General features: G+C 51.6%; 1 protein-coding gene and 1 long non-coding RNA gene across 2 annotated transcripts; one reads left to right on the forward strand and one right to left on the reverse strand.

Annotated features, from left to right (window-relative positions):
* The first annotated feature begins 1,562 nt into the window (after positions 1-1,562).
* Positions 1,563-3,090, forward strand: LOC120653713. The gene is made up of 2 exons (XM_039931395.1): positions 1,563-2,245; positions 2,845-3,090. Exons 1-2 carry the CDS (start codon positions 1,563-1,565, stop codon positions 2,867-2,869), a joined length of 708 nt encoding a protein of 235 aa, XP_039787329.1. The 3' UTR covers positions 2,870-3,090.
* Positions 3,091-5,479: 2,389 nt separating this feature from the next.
* On the reverse strand, positions 5,480-8,613 carry LOC120656983. The gene is made up of 3 exons (XR_005668049.1): positions 8,402-8,613; positions 5,677-5,854; positions 5,480-5,569 (listed from the first exon to the last, which is right to left on the reverse strand). It is a non-coding gene; the product is annotated as an uncharacterized LOC120656983 (long non-coding RNA).
* Positions 8,614-17,900: the final 9,287 nt, after the last annotated feature.

A 17,900-nucleotide genomic window follows, 5' to 3' on the forward strand; every position in this document is an offset into this window, starting at 1 on the left:
ATGAATTTATTGATGGTACCATTTTTTGTTACGAAATAATTTTTTCTTAAACTATTCCATCATAAAAAATTATTTCATTTTTTATGATAAAATAATTTGAACATTTAACAATAGTACAAGCATCGTTGGTGTCGGCGGTCGTGTACGCCGATTCGTCAACTCCAAGTCTAAATAGGCCGTATGTATCAATGGGCTTAAATAAGAAGAGTTCGTCCAACGCACCATGCCTGAGTGGACGATGCTTGTACTATTGTTAAATAGGCCGTATGTATCAACAACTCCAAGTCCAAATAGGCCGTATGTATCCAGGTCTCTACACTTTTCGACCTGGGCCTAGTGGACAGTCGGCTCTGCGGCCGGCCTTTTCACGCATCCCAGCCTCGGAGCCTCCACTTCCACAAGATACTACTGCCTTGTTTGGTTTGGTTCTTTTTAAAAAAATAGTAACACTTTGATCGATAATTATAGTGATAATTATAGTATCAAACAAAACCAGTTTACAAAATCAAATTCAGAACCCTGCGCCAGAAACTCTGAAGATTCTAATGAGGCCTTTGACCGCGTGATTTGATGATGGTCACTGTAGCATCATTGTAGTTAATTATCAATTAATTACTATCATTAGATTCGTCGCGAAAAATTATACCCATCTTTGAAGAGATTTTACAAATAAACTTCATTTGGTCCTTCATGCGGAGACTAAAATATCCATTCTCGAAAATCTAGAATGGAAGGCCACTCTTAGCTCCCGACAGAGAGACATAGGACTCCTCGTACCGCCGCAACACCCCCCACCAATTCGTAACCCTAAAATCCTCTTTGGTCTCTGGCACCTCGCTCTCATCACCTTACAAATCCCCCGATTTGTCCTCACAGAGGTTGGATTCCGAATTTAATTTCCCAGGAGTTTGCTGCCTCAAGGTCGCCATGTCCGCCGCCGGCTTCCCCAGCTGGGTGTTTCTGGAGCCCTTCGTCTTCCGCAGGGACGACGACTTCCCGGACGAGAGCAAGGCGCCCATCAGGGTGACCGGCACCACCTCCTGGGGCGCCAGCTTCCGCATCGCCTTCTCCCTCGCCGAGCCCCCGCACATCTCCCGCCTCTACGCGCAGCTGCCGGTGCCGGGATTTCTTGATCGCATGGTGGCGACTCCTTGAGCATCGTGGCGACCCACCGCCATCTCGCCCTGATTCGCGTCGCCACCCGGACGTCTACAATGCTAACGGTGCAGAACTTCTTCATCTTCAACGCCAATGAGCATCCTTCCTCCTCGCTCAAAGCGCTCCCCACTTGTCCCGAGCCCGCCTTTGACTATACCCGCGATAGTGGCCGGGTACCTCCTCGTCGTCGTCTTCCTGATGCTACCCCCGCCTGCTTAATGTCTTTAACTTGGGCTTCTGGTGCCGAGGCGAAGAGTTCGTGGTGGCAGAGCTTACTCTTTTCAAACCCATCAACCGCAATAAGGTCTTCGCTGACATCTGCTTGCTGCGCTCAGATAGAGATCAACTTGGCGTCCCATGGGAGTCCGTGCGTGTGGAATTCCTGTCCACTAACGACCCTGGTGATGCTGATCTCTTTCAAATCTGCTGGTGGTATACCGACGCTGTCATCCCCTTCGACAAATGGCTGTGCTGGATCGACTACCACCGAGGCATCCTCTTCTGTGACATGTCCAAACTGCCCAACCAACCTACTGTCTCCTTCATCTGGTTCCCTCTGGAGTCTGGACAAGTTGCCTATTTCCGGCATACGCAAGGGCACATCCACCAGCTGCTACCGTGCTGTGTCCGTTGTAGACAGCGGCCGTGCGCTCAAGTTTGTCAATATCACCCGTGATGATGGCATTCCCTTCGCAGCACTCAAACCCGGCACTGGTTTCACCATCACCTGCCACACCCTCATGTTAGGCGGCGGCAGCATGGCGTGGAAGGAGGACTACACGGTCACCTCCGGTGAGCTCTGGGAGGCCAACACTCGCCTCCCGCGCCAAATCCTCATGTTCCCTCGAGTCGACATCGACAGGCCACATGTAGCGCACTTCCTTTCCGTCCAGTTTGGATATGCTGCCAACAAGAAGATGTGGGTGGTCTCCATCGACATGAGCACCAAGACCGTGGAGTCATTTTCTCTGCATATCAATGGGGATGAGGGCCGTAAAACTGATGACGCTGACCTGATCGAGTATAGGTCCATGGCTGTCGTGCCCTTCATCCCTTGTGAGTTCCCCAAGTTCCTCAATTTGTCAAGGTACATAATATTGCTGCTGCCCTTTTTATATCTATCACCTATTTATTATTCAGTAGGTTTCGATTCTGCCGGTTCCATAACTGAATATTGCTGCACATGTATGCAAGTTGTGTGCATCGCTTTAATCATGCATCGCTGGCATTTCATATGTTGTAGTGTACCCTCTTTCTCCAACCTGCATAATACTAGCGTAGCCTGCAGCCTACTAAGCATTTGAGCCTTGAAGCTTATGATTGGAACATAACAGCTGCCAATATATACCTTCTGTTATATGCTGTTGGAAATTGCTAGCAGTTAGAACTCAAGTGTACTACTTTTTACCTTCAAGCGTTGTCTCTTTTTGGCAATACTTTCCTAAGTAAACAACTACTTTACGAATCACTGACCTTGCATGCTAAGCCTTCTGGCCCCGTTCGGATGGCTGGGAGCAGCCGGCTGGGCTGATCAGCCGCCGTTCGGCCTCCTTTTCCCGCTCCAGCCCAGCCAGTTATTGCCACCCGAACAGGCTGTGTCTTGGTCGCAGTACAGAAGCAAGTTTAATTTGAACATCATCCATCTAGATCATTTTTAATCCGCTACAGTATTTTATGTTATTGCAGGAAGAAGAGGGAGCATATGGAATGAGTCTATTCCCGCCAACTTCATAGGTTGTGGTCTTCTCGACCAACCATATTGCATCCGTCTAAATGGTTCCACAAGAAAGGCTCCTGTCTTGCTTGTCAACAAGATTGAGGAGCTGTGTTTCATGTTGTGGCCTAGGAAGCATCTATCTTTTATGGTCTATTTTTATGTTGTATGAACGGATAAGTTATGTTAAGTTTATCGTGTGTGGTCAAGGAAGAAGTTTGTCATGTGTCCAGATTTTTTAAGTACAATCTTTAAATTGTCATTGCTGTGTGGATGAGCCACTTTGGCCTATGAACTTGCCTGTGTTGTTACCAAGGATTCGCTGCTGTCGTTTGGTGCCATCGCGTTTACGGCCCCATCTTTTTACCAAAGAAAAGATAAGAAAAAGGGATAACAGCAGCTTTCTGCCTCTAGATCCACCACCCTGTTCGGATAGCTGGGGCTGGAGTGGCTGATTGGTTGGGGGGGGGGGGGTCTATTCCTCGAATCCAATCGCAGAAGCACTGTTTATCTTCTCTGTCCCGTCCCGCCCCGCGTCCTCCGCCCGCGCCCCTTCGTCCTCCGCCCCGGCCGGCTGCTCTTGCCGCCACGCCGTCCGCCCATCAACCATCGCCGGCGCATCCCCGCCCTCCCTTAACCTCTCCGGCGCCACGCCCCCGCCCGGGACCTGGCCCGGCCGCTGGCGCCCACCACCCCGGCCGGTGGCGCTCCGCCGCGCCGCCCACCCACACACCACCGCCCACCGCCGGTCGATTCCTCCCCCCCACCTTCTCTTCTAGGTCCGGTGGCCATGGAGTCCTCCGCCGCCGCCGCCGCCACCTCCAGCAACCCCGGATCCTAAGGCTGCCGCCACCCTCCACCACCCCGACCGCCGGCGACCTCCACCACCCTCGCCGGCCACATCCTGCCCCTTCCCCCTCCCCTAGCTCGCCGGCGGGCGCTCCCTGTTTCCCTGCTGGAGGTAGAAGACGACAGCTACGATAGCTCTGCATGGAGTCGTGCGCGCGATAAATAGACACGGCACTGATTGGTGGCTCAGCGCCTCAGCGGGGCTGGGGCTGGCGTGGTGGCTGGTGATGCCCAGGTCCAGCCAGCCATCCAAATAAGCGGATTAATCAACCACATTCATTCCAAGCATCCGGATTGGTAGCATCATAGTAATTATTTAGTTGATCCAAAAATAAGAAAAAAAAACACCATTGTAGTATCGCTACTACCAGCACTTAAGGATTCCATAATTCAGCGCAAAGGAGATTCCATAACTCAGCACGGCGGAGGAGACGCTTGTGAATCATTTTGTCTGAATAGTTGTAAGCACCCACATCCCCGCCTCTAGCACATTAGTGTTTGGGGGAGCAGTCCGCGCCCGTCCTCGTCGTCGGTACATGGAGGAGCAGTCCCTGGGGGACTGCTCAGGATCATCCGCGATCAGGGACATAGTGATAGAGATATTTCCTGTTTGTCCTCTTCTAATGCAGCAGCAGCAGCACCAGATGGAGGAAGGCAGCTGACCATGCATCACCAGCCAACCACTATAGCCCCCACTAGATAGAGATGCCAAAGAAAAAAAGGTTAGCAGTGGGGATGGATGGATGATCCATGGAAGCTAGAATACCAGTACAGTCACCACATGCATATTATACAAGAGATCGAAAGAAGAATCCCTGGCTGTCTTCTTCCTTTGCAAAAGAAAATAAAGCACGCGGGATTATTCCTTCCCTTGAGCGTGAATTACATCGTGCAGGCAGGGATATGCACCGGACAAAAGAAAAAGCAGAGGAGAGCACACACTATCCGGAGCACAAAGGAGATTCCATAATTCAGCACGGGGACATACGAACGATCCAAACTTCCCGCAGCGAGCACATTAGTGTTTTTCATCACCAGCTCAACGCACCTCCAGATGCACAAAAAGAAGAAAAAATCACTCATGTTCTTCATCACAAGCTAAACCCATCCCAGATGCACAAAAAGGGAACACCTGATGACTGTCCAACGAGCATTTGCTAGCTACCCACAAAACCTGACTGACACACAAGCTTCACTGGGACCCACCAAACTTGGCCATCATCTTTGCTATGATAGTGCCCACCTTGGGATTCGCTTGGTGCCTGGCAAAGTTGGCAGAATTGTTCATCACTACAATAACTGCAACCAAGGATTAAAAACCGAGTCAAATCATTGAACATGTATGTAAGTTATATAAGCAAGGAAAACAGGTGGCTCGACACAGCTTCATGTCTTAACATACTAGTGTAAGCTTGATTTCATCTTGGACATGCTTCGCTAGCTAGATCTACTTACACTCGATCGGGAACAGTTGTCCTAATATTTAGATCATGCAAAAAGCAAACCACCATGGACTATAAAAATTACCAGATTAAACACACAAGTCGATGCGCTAACTAGTACTGTTAGGGAAGACCTCACGTAACAAAATCTCCTCAACTCTTAACCAAACTCAGCATTTACTTGCACTACCATCACTAGCACTATCTATTCTGATGCCATAAAGCTAACACTAGTATAACATTAGGATTACCTCTGCAGCACCAGAATTGACCAGGACACAAAAAACAGGAAGCTGAACATGAACAGTACTAGCATCACAAGATTTGTGTGGGAAGCCAGACACATACCATCTTGTAGAGCTGCCATGACCTATGGGAAACTGAATCCCGCCATCAGGTCAGGGTCCTGGTAAACAAAGAAAGTAGATCATTGATAATTAAGACTCATGTGCTATCAAAAGTGATTCAACAACGAAAATAAATGAGGAAGGCAGCAAGCTGTCAGGCACTTACATTCAGGATCTTACTCATATCAACATTACCGGGACCAGCCCCAGGGAAACCCCTAGGGCCTGGCACCTCCAGCTCCAGGGAAACCCCCAGGCATCCCTCCAGGAAAGCCTCTGGGAGATGCACCTCCTGATGAGTGGCTTGACGATTGCTCCTTCCTCTTGGCCTTTTCATAAGCAGCCTGGCAAAGTAATACAAAAGGCATTAGTTGAGATGCAAGCAGTATACTTGATTTCTTAGTATCAACACATCCCGCAAAATCAACATCTGAATAACCTACAACTTCGAGGTTATCAGATTTCTTATATGTAAGCATGAGATCTTTAGTGACTTGTATATAACACAAGGCTTTCTTAACGGCCTTCCAATGATCAATTCCAGGATTGGATCGATATCTACCAAGCATCCGAGTTATAAATGCTAAGTCAGGGTGAGTGCACACTTGTGCATACATAATACTTCCAACTGTAGATGCATATGGGATAGTCTTCATCTGCATAGCTTCATATTCATTCTTTGGACATTGAAATGTCCCAAATTTATCGCCCTTGACTATAGGAGTAGACGAAGCTGAACACTTATGCATATTGTACTTCCTGAGTAACTTCTCAATATATGTTTTCTGAGATAACCCCAAGATCCCATTGGAACTTACAGGATAGGAACTTCTTAGTTTCCAGCAACAAATTGATATCGCTACTGGCTAAGAGAATATCATCCACATATAACACCAAGAAGATAAATTTACTCCCCCTGAACTTAGTGTATATGCAATTGTGCACTTTATTTTCCTTAAAACCAAATTGTCTAATAAATTTATCAAACGTACCACATATTGAAATTCAAAATTCAAAACAGCTTCTTGAGAAAAGGACATCAACTAACGGGTTTCATAATACATTATAATACAGATCAAGGCTACAAAAAGCATTTCCTCCGTGTTAATATGAAAAAGATCATTGGAAGCAGTAACACAACAAAATGGTTCAATATGTCTTGTGAGATCGAGGCTGAGGAATGTTGAGTACTCTATCCTGCTTGTGATGAGTGAATTGTCAACCGTGCGGTGTGATCGTGCGCTTGGTCTTTGGATTGCAGGTACACGGGCGTCGAGTGTCGACGGGGAGTTGCCGTGGAGGTGCTGTGGCCGATGGACCGTGTGGTGGACGGCGGTGAAGGGCAGTCGGGACTGGAGCTCGGACCGGGCGGCAGCTGTGGCGTCCACTCCTGGATCAAGGGCGCACGCGGCGACGGAAGGCGGGTTTCTTGGTTTGCGCCACAAAACCAAGGAGGCGGACGGCGGTTGAAGACGCCGAGTCGTGGAGGCACGGGCATCGGTCTCGGGATTGACGGATGCGACGGGCGTTGACGGCGTCTAGGGCCTCGCTGCGGGCGAGGAGTTGACGGGCGTCGGGCGGCGTCTAGGGCCGTCAGAAGGCCGAGGCGGGAACGGCGTCTAGGGCCACGGCGTGGAGGCGGGAATCTTCCCGCGCGTGAGGTTTTGGCGGTTTTCTCAAAACCGGCCACCTACCCGGGTTTCTCGGACCCTCCAAAACCGCGGACTGGATCTTCATCAAGACGGCGGCATCGCGGAGAAGACTTCGTTTCGAAGAAAGAACCTCGCCCGTCGGATGAGATCGTGTACAGGGGGTGCTGCAGGCCAACCGGTCTGACCGGTCCCTGGCACCGGTCTGACCGGTCCAGCGTACCGGTCTGACCGGTCCCTGGCACCGGTCTGACCGGTCCAGCGTACCGGTCTGACCGGTCCCGCGGGTATAAATACCCCTTCACTTGTGTTAGGTTTAGTGCGGCTTTTGTATTGTGTCCGTGAATTGTTCTGTCCTCCAGGCCGCCGCCCCTGTGTTCCTCTCCCCCTGTTCATCTCTTTAGGGTAGATTTGAATGTTGTTTGTGTGAGAACTCTTGTGGATTTGATTGGGAAAGGAGGCCCTAACCTCCTCGTGCCCTCTGGGCAGTTTGAATCAATCCATCTCCTCGTTTTGTGCCTTGTTTGATGAAATTTCGATTTTGTTTTTGATGCACTTGATTGCGAGGAGTCCATGAGTTCTTTGCTGTGATTCCCATGCCTCTATTTTGTTCTTGAACCCTCTGGAATCATTAGCTCGTCCAAATTCGATTTCTTGGAGACTAGAGAAAACCCCATCCCCTTTGATCTCATCCCAAAATTCTCGTGCTATGGATATATTTAGGGTGAGATTTCTCGGGGATACACTCTTGGGGTAGGAACGAAGCTATCCTCCAAGTTTCATCCAATTTGGACGGGATTTGCTCTCGATTCACAGTTTTGGGACTGAATTTTCGGGGTTTTCTGGACGCCACCGGTCAGACTGGTTGGCGAGACCGGTCAGACCGGTCTGCCTGTTTTTGAACTGCTTGACTGGTCAGACCGGTCCTCTATACCGGTTAGACCGGTCTGTGCCTGAGCAGATTCGATTTGAGAAGTTTCTCTCGCTTTTGCTTCCGCTTTGCGACTCGGGTCTTTTGCTTCGAGATAGCTTGTTCATAGCTATTCTCGCTGACCTAGGTTCGAGGGTCTGCGGTGGTTTTGGGATATAGGCCAACATTTCGAATTTCGACGAAATTTTGATCGGCTCCCATTCACCCCTCTCTGGTCGCCGGCTTCGGTCCCACAGAGGCATAATCAAAACATTACAAGAAAATATAGCTAACTCAATTAGGCATATAAAATGAGTGAGCAGGGAGCATACCCAAGAAATTCTTTGTGATATCTGAAAACCCAGCTTCAGCGAATATTTCAGTTATAGCCTTCACTCTGGTTTCTTTTGGAACTGACAAGTCCTTTATGAATTGAGAAAACAGCGGGCTCTTCTTGGATGCCTCTACAATAGTTTTAATCTCAGATTCAACTTTGTCCAATGTGTTTGCTTTGGCTGATGTAAGGAACAGTGCACTAGCATAGTTGCCTGTGCCACCATACAGAGCATCTGGAACCTAAAGACAAAGTCAGAAAAACAATTAGACATGCATGGACAAATGACAGAATATGCATCAACGAATTATATTAAAAGGAGAAACTTTAACGTAGCAACCTGCATTTTACTACACATATATTTATGGAAAACCGAGAAATGTAAACTAAAAAAACACTGAATGTCAACTTGTCCTGGAGTTTCTTTACCAAACAATACAGTTTACAACTTGAAGAAACTCTCTCTCCAAAGAAGCAAATAAGTAACTTGCATTCAATAGTTCATCCTTTGTGTATGACATAAATAAGTGATTGCAGCTTTGAGTGTAGCAAAGAGTAAGGCGTACGATGACCTGTATCAGCGACTAGGCACGAAGGAAGAGGAGAAGGACATTTATAGGATGGCTAGGATCCGCGAGCGGAAGACACGGGACATCAACCAAATCAAATGCATCAAGGATGGGACATATCGACTTCTAGTGAAGGATGACGAGATCAAGGGCAGATGGCGAGAGTACTTCGACAATCTGTTTAATGGGGAGAATGAGGGCACTACTTTTGAGCTAGATGACTCCTTTGACGATACCAATAGACGTTTTGTGAGGAGATTTCAGGAGGCAGAGATCGGGGAGGCTTTGGAGAGGATGAAGGGCGGTAAAGCGATGGGTCCTGATGGTATCCCCATTGAGGTGTGGAGATGCCTAGGTGACACAGCGATAGTATGGTTAACTAAGCTTTTTAAGCTCATTTTTCGGTCAAACAAGATGCCTGAAGAATGGAGAAGAAGTATATTAAAAATTTAAAACCGATCTTCAAAAACAAGGGAGATGTTCAGAGTTGTACTAACTACCGTGTGATTAAGCTGATGAGCCATACGATGAAGCTCTGGGAGAGGGTTATCGAGCACCGCCTAAGAGTGACAAGTGTGACCCAAAACCAGTTTGGGTTCATGCTTGGAAGGTCGACCATGGAGGCGATTTTCCTAATACGACAATTGATGGAGAGGTATAGGGAGCAGAAGAAGGACTTGCACATGGTCTTTATTGACCTCGAGAAGGTGTAGGACAAAGTACCGAGAAATATCATGTGGTGAGCCTTGGTGAAGCACAAAGTCCCAACTAAGTACATTACTCTCATCAAGGATATGTACAAGGATGCGATGACGTTTGTCCGGACATGTGGTGGCGACACCTCTGACTTTCCTATTAACATAGACCTACATCAGGGGTCGGCATTGAGCCCTTATTTATTTGCTTTGGTGATGGATGAGGTCACAAGGGACATACAAAGTGATATCCCTTGGTGTATGTTCTTTGCTGATGATGTGGTGCTAGTTGACGAGAGTAGAACAGGGGTTAATAGGAAGTTAGAGCTGTGGAGATGCACGTTAGAGTCAAAAGTGTTCAGACTTAGTAGGACTAAGATCGAGTATATGATGTGCGATTTCAGCACATCTAGGCATGAGGGTGGTGACGTTAGTCTCGATGGGCAAGTGGTGGCCCATAAGGACACTTTTCGGTATTTAGGTTCGATGCTACAAAAGGATGGCGACATTGATGAAAATGTTAGGCATAGAATCTCAGCTGGCTGGTTGAAATGGCGTCAAACTTCTGGTGTCCTCTGTGACAGGAGAGTAACCACAAAAGCTAAAAGATAAGTTCTATAGGACAGCGATTCACCCGGCGATGTTATACGGTGCTGAATGTTGGCCTACAAAAAGGCGGCATGTCCAGCAACTGAGTGTAGCAGAGATGCGGATGTTGCGGTGGTTTTGCAGGCACACAAGGAGGGATAGAGTCCGGAACGAAGTTATTCGAGAAAGGGTAGGGGTGGCACCAATTGAGGAGAAACTTACCCAACATCGATTGAGATGGTTTGGACATGTCCAACGGAGGCCTCCGGAGGCGCCGGTGCGTAGTGGGGTGCTAAAGCGTGTTGATAAGATAAAGATGGGTTGAGGTAGACCTAAACTGACTTGGGACGAGTCGGTAAAGAGAGACCTTAAAGATTGGGATATCTCTGAGGAGTTAGATTTGGATAGGAGCGCTTGGAGACTAGCTATCAACGTGCCTGAACCATAATCTTTGTGTCTTTTGGGTTTCATCTCTAGCCTACCACAACTCGCTTGGGACAAAAGACTATGTTGTTGTTGTATAGTTACAATCACTAAAAAATCAAATGGCATCCAACCCGGACGCAGATTGGGTGACATTGCCCCGTGACATTTTCGGTGTCATTGAGTCACTGACGTATGGGACCACAACTAAATATCACCGAGAATGTCACGGGGGAATGTCACTTAATCTCAATCCATCCAACCCTAGTACAGCATTAGGTTTTCCGACAGTAGGCAGGATATACTAGAGAAATAATTGCATAATCCCCGCATTGCCACTGATACATTGACAAGAGTCAGCCATCCCCACTCACGAACATAATAAACAACATACGTATCCCATTTCATAAATGCATTCGAGCATCAGAGGGGATACAATACAAGTACCTTGACCTGCTTCCCGGTGGGCTTGGCCACCTGCGACGATAAGCCTCTCGAACCCTGCATCAGAACGAACACGTCAGTCCCCCCCAAAACGAACCTAAACATCACAAGGATGACTCAGAACCCCCCAGCAAAACAACTTAAAACATCACGAGACAGGACAGTCCTAGATCGGATACAGGACGCGGAAGGCCAATCGAAATCGAGAGAAATGGATCTGTTTCAACCACGGAGAGGGGGTTGGGGCAGGGACCTGGGCGACCGTCGCGGATTCGGAGGCCGCGAGGTGAGCGCGGATGAGGGAGAGGTCGGATCTGAGGTGCCGCGCCACCGCCATCCCTGTTCGTTGGCTTGTTCCACGGCGGTGGAGAGCGTAACCCTTGGGTGCGGGGATGGGAGGAGATGGGGGGGAATCTATTTATCGCATATTCGATTTCCTATCGATCCATCGAAGAAGAGGGCGCCGTGGCTCCTGTTCATTTTCTCCGTTGAGGTAAGCGGCGGCCGGAGCTTGGGGAGGGGGTGGGGGTGGTCGGGGAAGGGTGGTAGGTGGGAGGAGCGGCCGGCGGCGAGGTCGCCGGCGGCCGGGGTGGTGGAGGGAGGCGGCGGAGCTTTAGGGTTCCGAGTTACCGGGGTTCGGGGAGCTCCATGGCCGCCGGCGATAGAAGAGGAGGGGCGCCGGGCGGCGTAGGACGGGCGGCGGCGACGTTTCGGCCGGCGAAGGGCGAGGCGGCGCGGGAGCGCCGCCGGCCGGCCGGGGTAGGACCCCCGGTGGGCGGCGGCGGCCGGCGGGGGCGAGAAGAAGCCGGCGGCACGGTGGCGACTAGCTTGGTTAGGGTTGGCGGCGGTGGGGGGCGGCGGCGGAGGCGCCGGGGGCGGTGCCAAAGCTTGGGGAGGTAGCGGATGGCGGGGGAGCGGCGGGAGAAATCTTCTGCGATGTGTTTGTTCCCCCTCGCATATGCGGGGAATAGACTCCCCCGGAGATCGGGACAAGGAGGCTGGGGCTGGTGCGGTGGTCTCGAGGAGTGCGAGGAAAAAGAGGACGAGGAGGCGATGCCGGGGCCCGGGAGCCACGACTCTCGGGAGCGGCCCAGAGAGCACAAATTCTTGATCACTTCGGCTCATGGGCTGTACTTTCGCCACGTGGGCTTTAATGATCGTTTTAACTAATGGGCTGTACTTTACTCACTTGGGCCTCGATGGCCAGATATTTGGGCCTCTTTCGACTCCACCAGATAATACCCATGTTTGCGCACGGATTTGTTAAGATTCAGCCCATGTTTGATGAGGCTTTTCACTGTTTCAATTTTCGTGTTAGACGTGGCTTCTCCTCTTCTTTTCTTGTTTTTGAACTAAATAGAAGGAGCGCTGCTGGGTCATATCAGAAGAAGAAGAAATTAGGCAGTAGCGGTGCCAGGGCGGTGCCCCATACCTCTCGGGCTGGGAAAAAAAACCAAGAACCTAGAACCGAAATGAATTTACCGAGAACCAAAACCGATGGAACCGAAATCGAAGAAGTTCAGTCCTGTTAGGTTCCATGATCAGAGGAACCGAACTTTCTTGGTATATTCAGTTCTTGAGCTCGGTTCCCCCGAAGAATCGAAATTTGGCCCCACTTAGGTCCAATCTGAACCGGTCCAAGTAAAAACCCTAACCTCTACTGTCCTTCAGCCTTCAGCGTGTCACACACGGACACACCCGTGACACCCGAGCCGCCGCCCCAGGCCCCCACCCCCAACCCCCGTCGCCCGGCCCCTCGCCGCGCCGGCGCGCCGTCTGGCCCCCTCCCTTGCGCGCGTCTCCTGTAGAGGGTACCGTCCTCCGTGCTTGATGTGGCAGCGTCTCGAGGGTCCTGCAGGTGGGAGTCGTGCTCCGGTCAAGGTCTGGGCCGCGTTTGAGGGTCGCGCCCATGCCGATCGAGGGTCCTGCAGTGGAGAAGGTACACGGAGTTGGCAGCACAGTGGAGGAAGCAGTGCCGAGCACGTCTTGCACAGGGTGCCGCAGGTTCCCACAGTGGCGCCACAGTGCCGGGGATGGCTGAGCAGTGACCGGAGTTAGCGGATAGGATTTCGGTCACAGCCACTGTGCGGAGTGGTGGCCTGACGCCGTCTGACCCGGGCATTGCGGTGGAGTTGTTGGCATTTAATGCCTTCGTACAGCGGGCGGGTGAGCAGACGGGTCACTAGTTCCTTCTGCCGAGGGGTAGCCTCGAGCGAGGCGGAGTTGGTCCGCTCTCCCGAGGGTAGGTTCTCTACCCTCGAGTGAAGCTGAGGTGCGGGGCGCTGTCGCGGGCTCCGGCGGGGAGGCCTCGAGCGAGGCGGAGATTGCTCCGCGGGTTCGAGAGGGTTCGGATGGGCTGTGTAACAGCCCAAAATTTCAAATATAAATAAAGTTAAGATAAATAAATAAATCAATGTCTGTTTTGGTTTTTATTTGGATCTTCTCATATTTTGTGCATTAAAAAAATCATTTGTGAGCATGCTTAAAAAATGATGAAATCTCTCAACCCTCAATACCGGCCCACCCTTCCTCTCCTTCTTCCTGGGCCGGCCCAGTCCAGCCGCTCGGCCCGACCACCGCCTCTTGTCCTCCCAGCAGTGCCCTGCTTGCCCGGGCCCGCGCGTCAGCGGCTCCGCCCCGTCGTCTTCCCCGCGCTACCCGTCGCTGCGCCCCGCGCCGTCCGCGGAGAGGCCGCCCGCGCCAGTGACCGACGCTGCTCCCCGGAACCTTGTTACCACGAGCACAGCATGGCCTTGTCCTCCACCGCCCCTGTACGCTGCCTCGGACCTCCCCCTTCTCCTGTGCAGCTGCGTTGGAATCGGCCAATGCCGCATCGTCCAACCGCGCCGCCCGGAGCAAGAACATGCGCTGGACATGAGCACTCAAGGCCGAGAGATGCCCCAGCGCGCGCATGCGGAGCACGCCGCTCACCTTTCCTCTCTCAGCTGCACTTTCTCTCTCCATCGGCAGCAGCTAATCTCCTCTCTCTCATCCCATTCACTGAAGCATGGCAAGAGGCCAAGAGCAACATTAACTCTCCTCTGCTCCTCCCTCTCTCCAATGGAATCCCAACTGCAGCCAGCCAGCAAGTGGAGCAGCAGCTAGCGCTGCATCTGTTCCATCCCAGCTCTCTCTCCGTCGGTGGACAAAAGGCCACAAGGCAGCAGCATCCTTAACTCTCGTTTCTCTCTCACACGTCTCTTTCACTCACGCTGTCACGCACACACAGCACAACCAGCAGCAAGCCTCATCCTTGCATGCACACTCACGCACACACAGCATAGCCAGCAGCAGCAGCTCTCTCTCTTGCTCTTTTTCTTCTCCGACGAGCAGGCCAGCCGCCCAAGAGCTGCGCTGCCACAGACGACGAAGACGACGGCCATGAGCGCGAAGAGGATGACGCCGACACGGACGCCGACGCCGAGTCGCCAACGGTCACGACGAGCAGTACCGCGAGCCGTAGCCCCGACCTCGCCGACGACCCAGCCAAGCTGCTAGCTGCCCGCCTCGCCGGCAACCTGCTCGTCGAAACACCGCAGCCATGTCGACGCCGCCGCAGCCGAGCTTCGAAGTACCGCAAGTCTCCGTCGCGCCGGCCTTGCTCACTGCCGCGACGTCAAGACGACGCCGCCGAGCTGAAGCCGCTGCCGGGAGCAACGACGACGTCGAGGACCGCGAGCACGAGGAAGCCGAGCCGGAGATCGACGCCGACGCCGCGAGCCGGAGAACAACGCCGAAGCCGAACAGCAAACACGCCGTCGCTGTGTCACCACACCACGGCCTCACCTTGCTCCTTTGCCTCGCCTTCACCTCCGACAAGCCCTATGGTGAACAATGAGTACCATGGTGACTCAGCCTGCTGATCAAGTAAAGTGGCCATTTTTCTTTACAAAAATAAAAGCTGAAATACGCTCTAACCAAGAGCTCTAATTATATATGCAAAGCGGCCGTTTTTCTTTAGAAAAATAAAAGACAGAATACGTTTGAATTACACTTAACCTTAAGAGCTCACATCAACACGTGCTTTACACTCTTGCTGTTTTCCTTCACAAAAATAAAAAGGAAAATACACACACCTTTTAATCTATTTTAAGTTTCAAACCTGCATAATTTTCCCAAATAAACTTTAAGTTAAATACTTTTTTTGAAACTTTTCTAAAAATCATGCTTTATCATCTCATGGTGTTTATTTGATTGTTCATTGCTGTTTATTTGGTTCTTTTGCATGTGTTGTCGTTCGTCCGATTCGCGTAGACAACGAGACGTTCGTAACTGCGCCAGACGCCGAGCGAGACGCTGAGCTAATACTTGAGAGTAGGAACTATCAGCAACAAGGCAAGCACCCCCTTGATCATTATTGCTCCTATTTAAATTCCTAAACCTACAAATATATACATGCGATGATGATTTTATGAGTCCAAATGTCATTTTATGTCGGGTAGACACGTCCTATTTTAATTCATTTAACTTCCTTGTTATTTTATACCCCTTTTATACCTTGTTACCCTAAGGTTATGGGTTACTCGCGTAGTTCAGAGTCACATGCTTAGTTGGCTTAATATTTGTGCAGTAGTTAATTAACATCACATGGGTTGGTGTCTTTTAAAGAATATATATTTATATGGTTACTTTTAAAGGATAAAAACTTTATGGTAGATGCGGGCCAATATATGGTCTAGCGGTTTTGATGGTATGAGGATGAAGGAAAAGAATATGGATGATAAAATGGATGGAAAAAATGGATGATGGATATGGCTTGGTTCTGTATGCGTTTCCGGCGCATTTTAGGGATTTATCACCCATGTCAAATTAAGGACCGGTAATTGTCACTATTCTAGCCAAGTATTACAGTGCAACCATACGGCTAAATGGGCACTGGCCTTAGCTTATTAAGTCTGTCGGCCCGAAAGGATGCTGCCGCCCGAGAACTCGAGGAGCTCATTGATGTCGGGGTAGCTAACCCAGTCAGATGTACGGAGCCGCGATACTCCGGCAGTCTGTCGCGTAGTATATTTTGGGTCCGGCTGATGTAACGGCTCTGTCATATTAGCTTGCCGACACATCTAAGGAATTGTGTATATGTGTGCTGATCCCGTGCCGGCGTCAAAGCGAAACATGTCGTATGGGTAAAGTGTACAACCTCTGCAGAGTGTAAAACTATTCGAATAGCCGTGCTCACGGTCAAGAGCGCTTGAGCTAGTCGCCGATTTTAGAAGTTTTGGTTTCAAAAACTTGGTATGGGAATTGTTTGACAACACTTGTGTAACACCCGTAAAATTCATCCAAAATAAATCGCTCGCTAAAAAATTCCATTTCAAAATCTTTTTCATCGTTGAGCTCAATCCGTTCGAAAATCGTTCCCGCCCGAGCTCCCAATCTCCCAAAAAATCCTTCCCGGCAATTTTCGCCGTCCCGCCACCCGAATTCAATCGCCATCCCATCTCTTTCTTTCCCTTGTTCCGTGCAACGTGCTGCGTGTCGCCGATCGGCGCGCATGCTCGTTCGGCGCGCGGTCACCGCCGCGAATTCCGTCGACGCTCTCTCTCTCTCTTTTCCTCTCCCTCTTTCTTTCTTTTTCTTTTCCCTTATCTTTTTCCTTTTTCCTCCTTCTCTCTCCTTCCCCCCTCTCCTCACCGCCGCGCTCTCCCGCGCGCTGCTCGACGCCGGCCCCCGTCCCCACCTGCGCGGCCGCCCTCCCTGCCACCCCGTCCCGCCTCGCTGAGCCGCCATGCCCCCTTGCCACCTCGTCGCTCGCGCCGGCTCGGCGAGCCACGGCGGAGCTCAACGCCGAGCAGAGCCGCGCCGGGCCGTACCCCCTTGCCCTGTTCCTCCACGCGCTGCACGCGCGCGCAACTGTGCACGCACGCGCACCACGCGGCCGGGATGCTCGTCGTGCCGCTCGCCGCTGCCCGACTCGTCTCGTCGCCTGGCCGCATCGCCGCTCGCGCTGCCTCGGCGAAGCCGAGCCGCACTGCTCTCGCGAGTAGAGCATTGGACTGCCGCTGGCTGCTCCTGTGCACCCACGCGTCCCACGCGCCTGCCGTGCACGGTGTGCTGCTCGGCCCTGCCCGAGCCGTCGCATCGTCCCTGTGCTGCCGCGAATCACGCCACCGCTCCGCGCGCCACGACACCGAGCGCCATTAAGGCCGCCACATCGAGCTCACCGGCCTCCCTAGCCGCCTCTCACCACCACAACCACCTCAGCCGCCGCTCGCCTCCTCCCTAGCTCTACAGCGCCGCCGCCGGAGCTCCTCTGCCCCACCTCCGCCCGCCGCCGTGGGCAGCCCTCCTCGCTGCGCCCCAGCCCGAGCCGAGGTAGGGGATGGGATCCTCTTGGCCCCCTCTCGCTTTTCTCCCTCTCCTTGACCGCCGCCACACCTCCAGGACGCCGGCCTAGGGCCATCGCCACCCGCTGGCTATCGTGGACAGGTCGCCTCGCTCCACCTCCGCCCGAGCTGCGGCCGGGAATCGAACCCACGGACCTCCCTCTCTCCTTTCCCCCACACCCTGGCCGCCACCGAGCCCCAAGGCCGCCGGCTAGGCGCCGCCGGTGACCCCGCGCCCTCTCCCCTGTTCCACGGGAGGGAGGAGGAAGAAGAAAGGGCACATTTGCCCTTAGGCCCCTCTCTTTCCTCCTATTCTTTAAAGAGCCCTCCCACTCTCTCTAGCCCTTTTTGCAAAAGAAACCCTCTCCTTTATTATATTCCAAAACAACCCTCCACCATACAAAAATATTTATAGATAGATCCTTGCCATTTTCTAGAGTAACCTTCATAAT

This window comes from Panicum virgatum, chromosome 1N, assembly GCF_016808335.1.
Source record: "Panicum virgatum strain AP13 chromosome 1N, P.virgatum_v5, whole genome shotgun sequence".
Taxonomy (NCBI): domain Eukaryota; kingdom Viridiplantae; phylum Streptophyta; class Magnoliopsida; order Poales; family Poaceae; genus Panicum; species Panicum virgatum.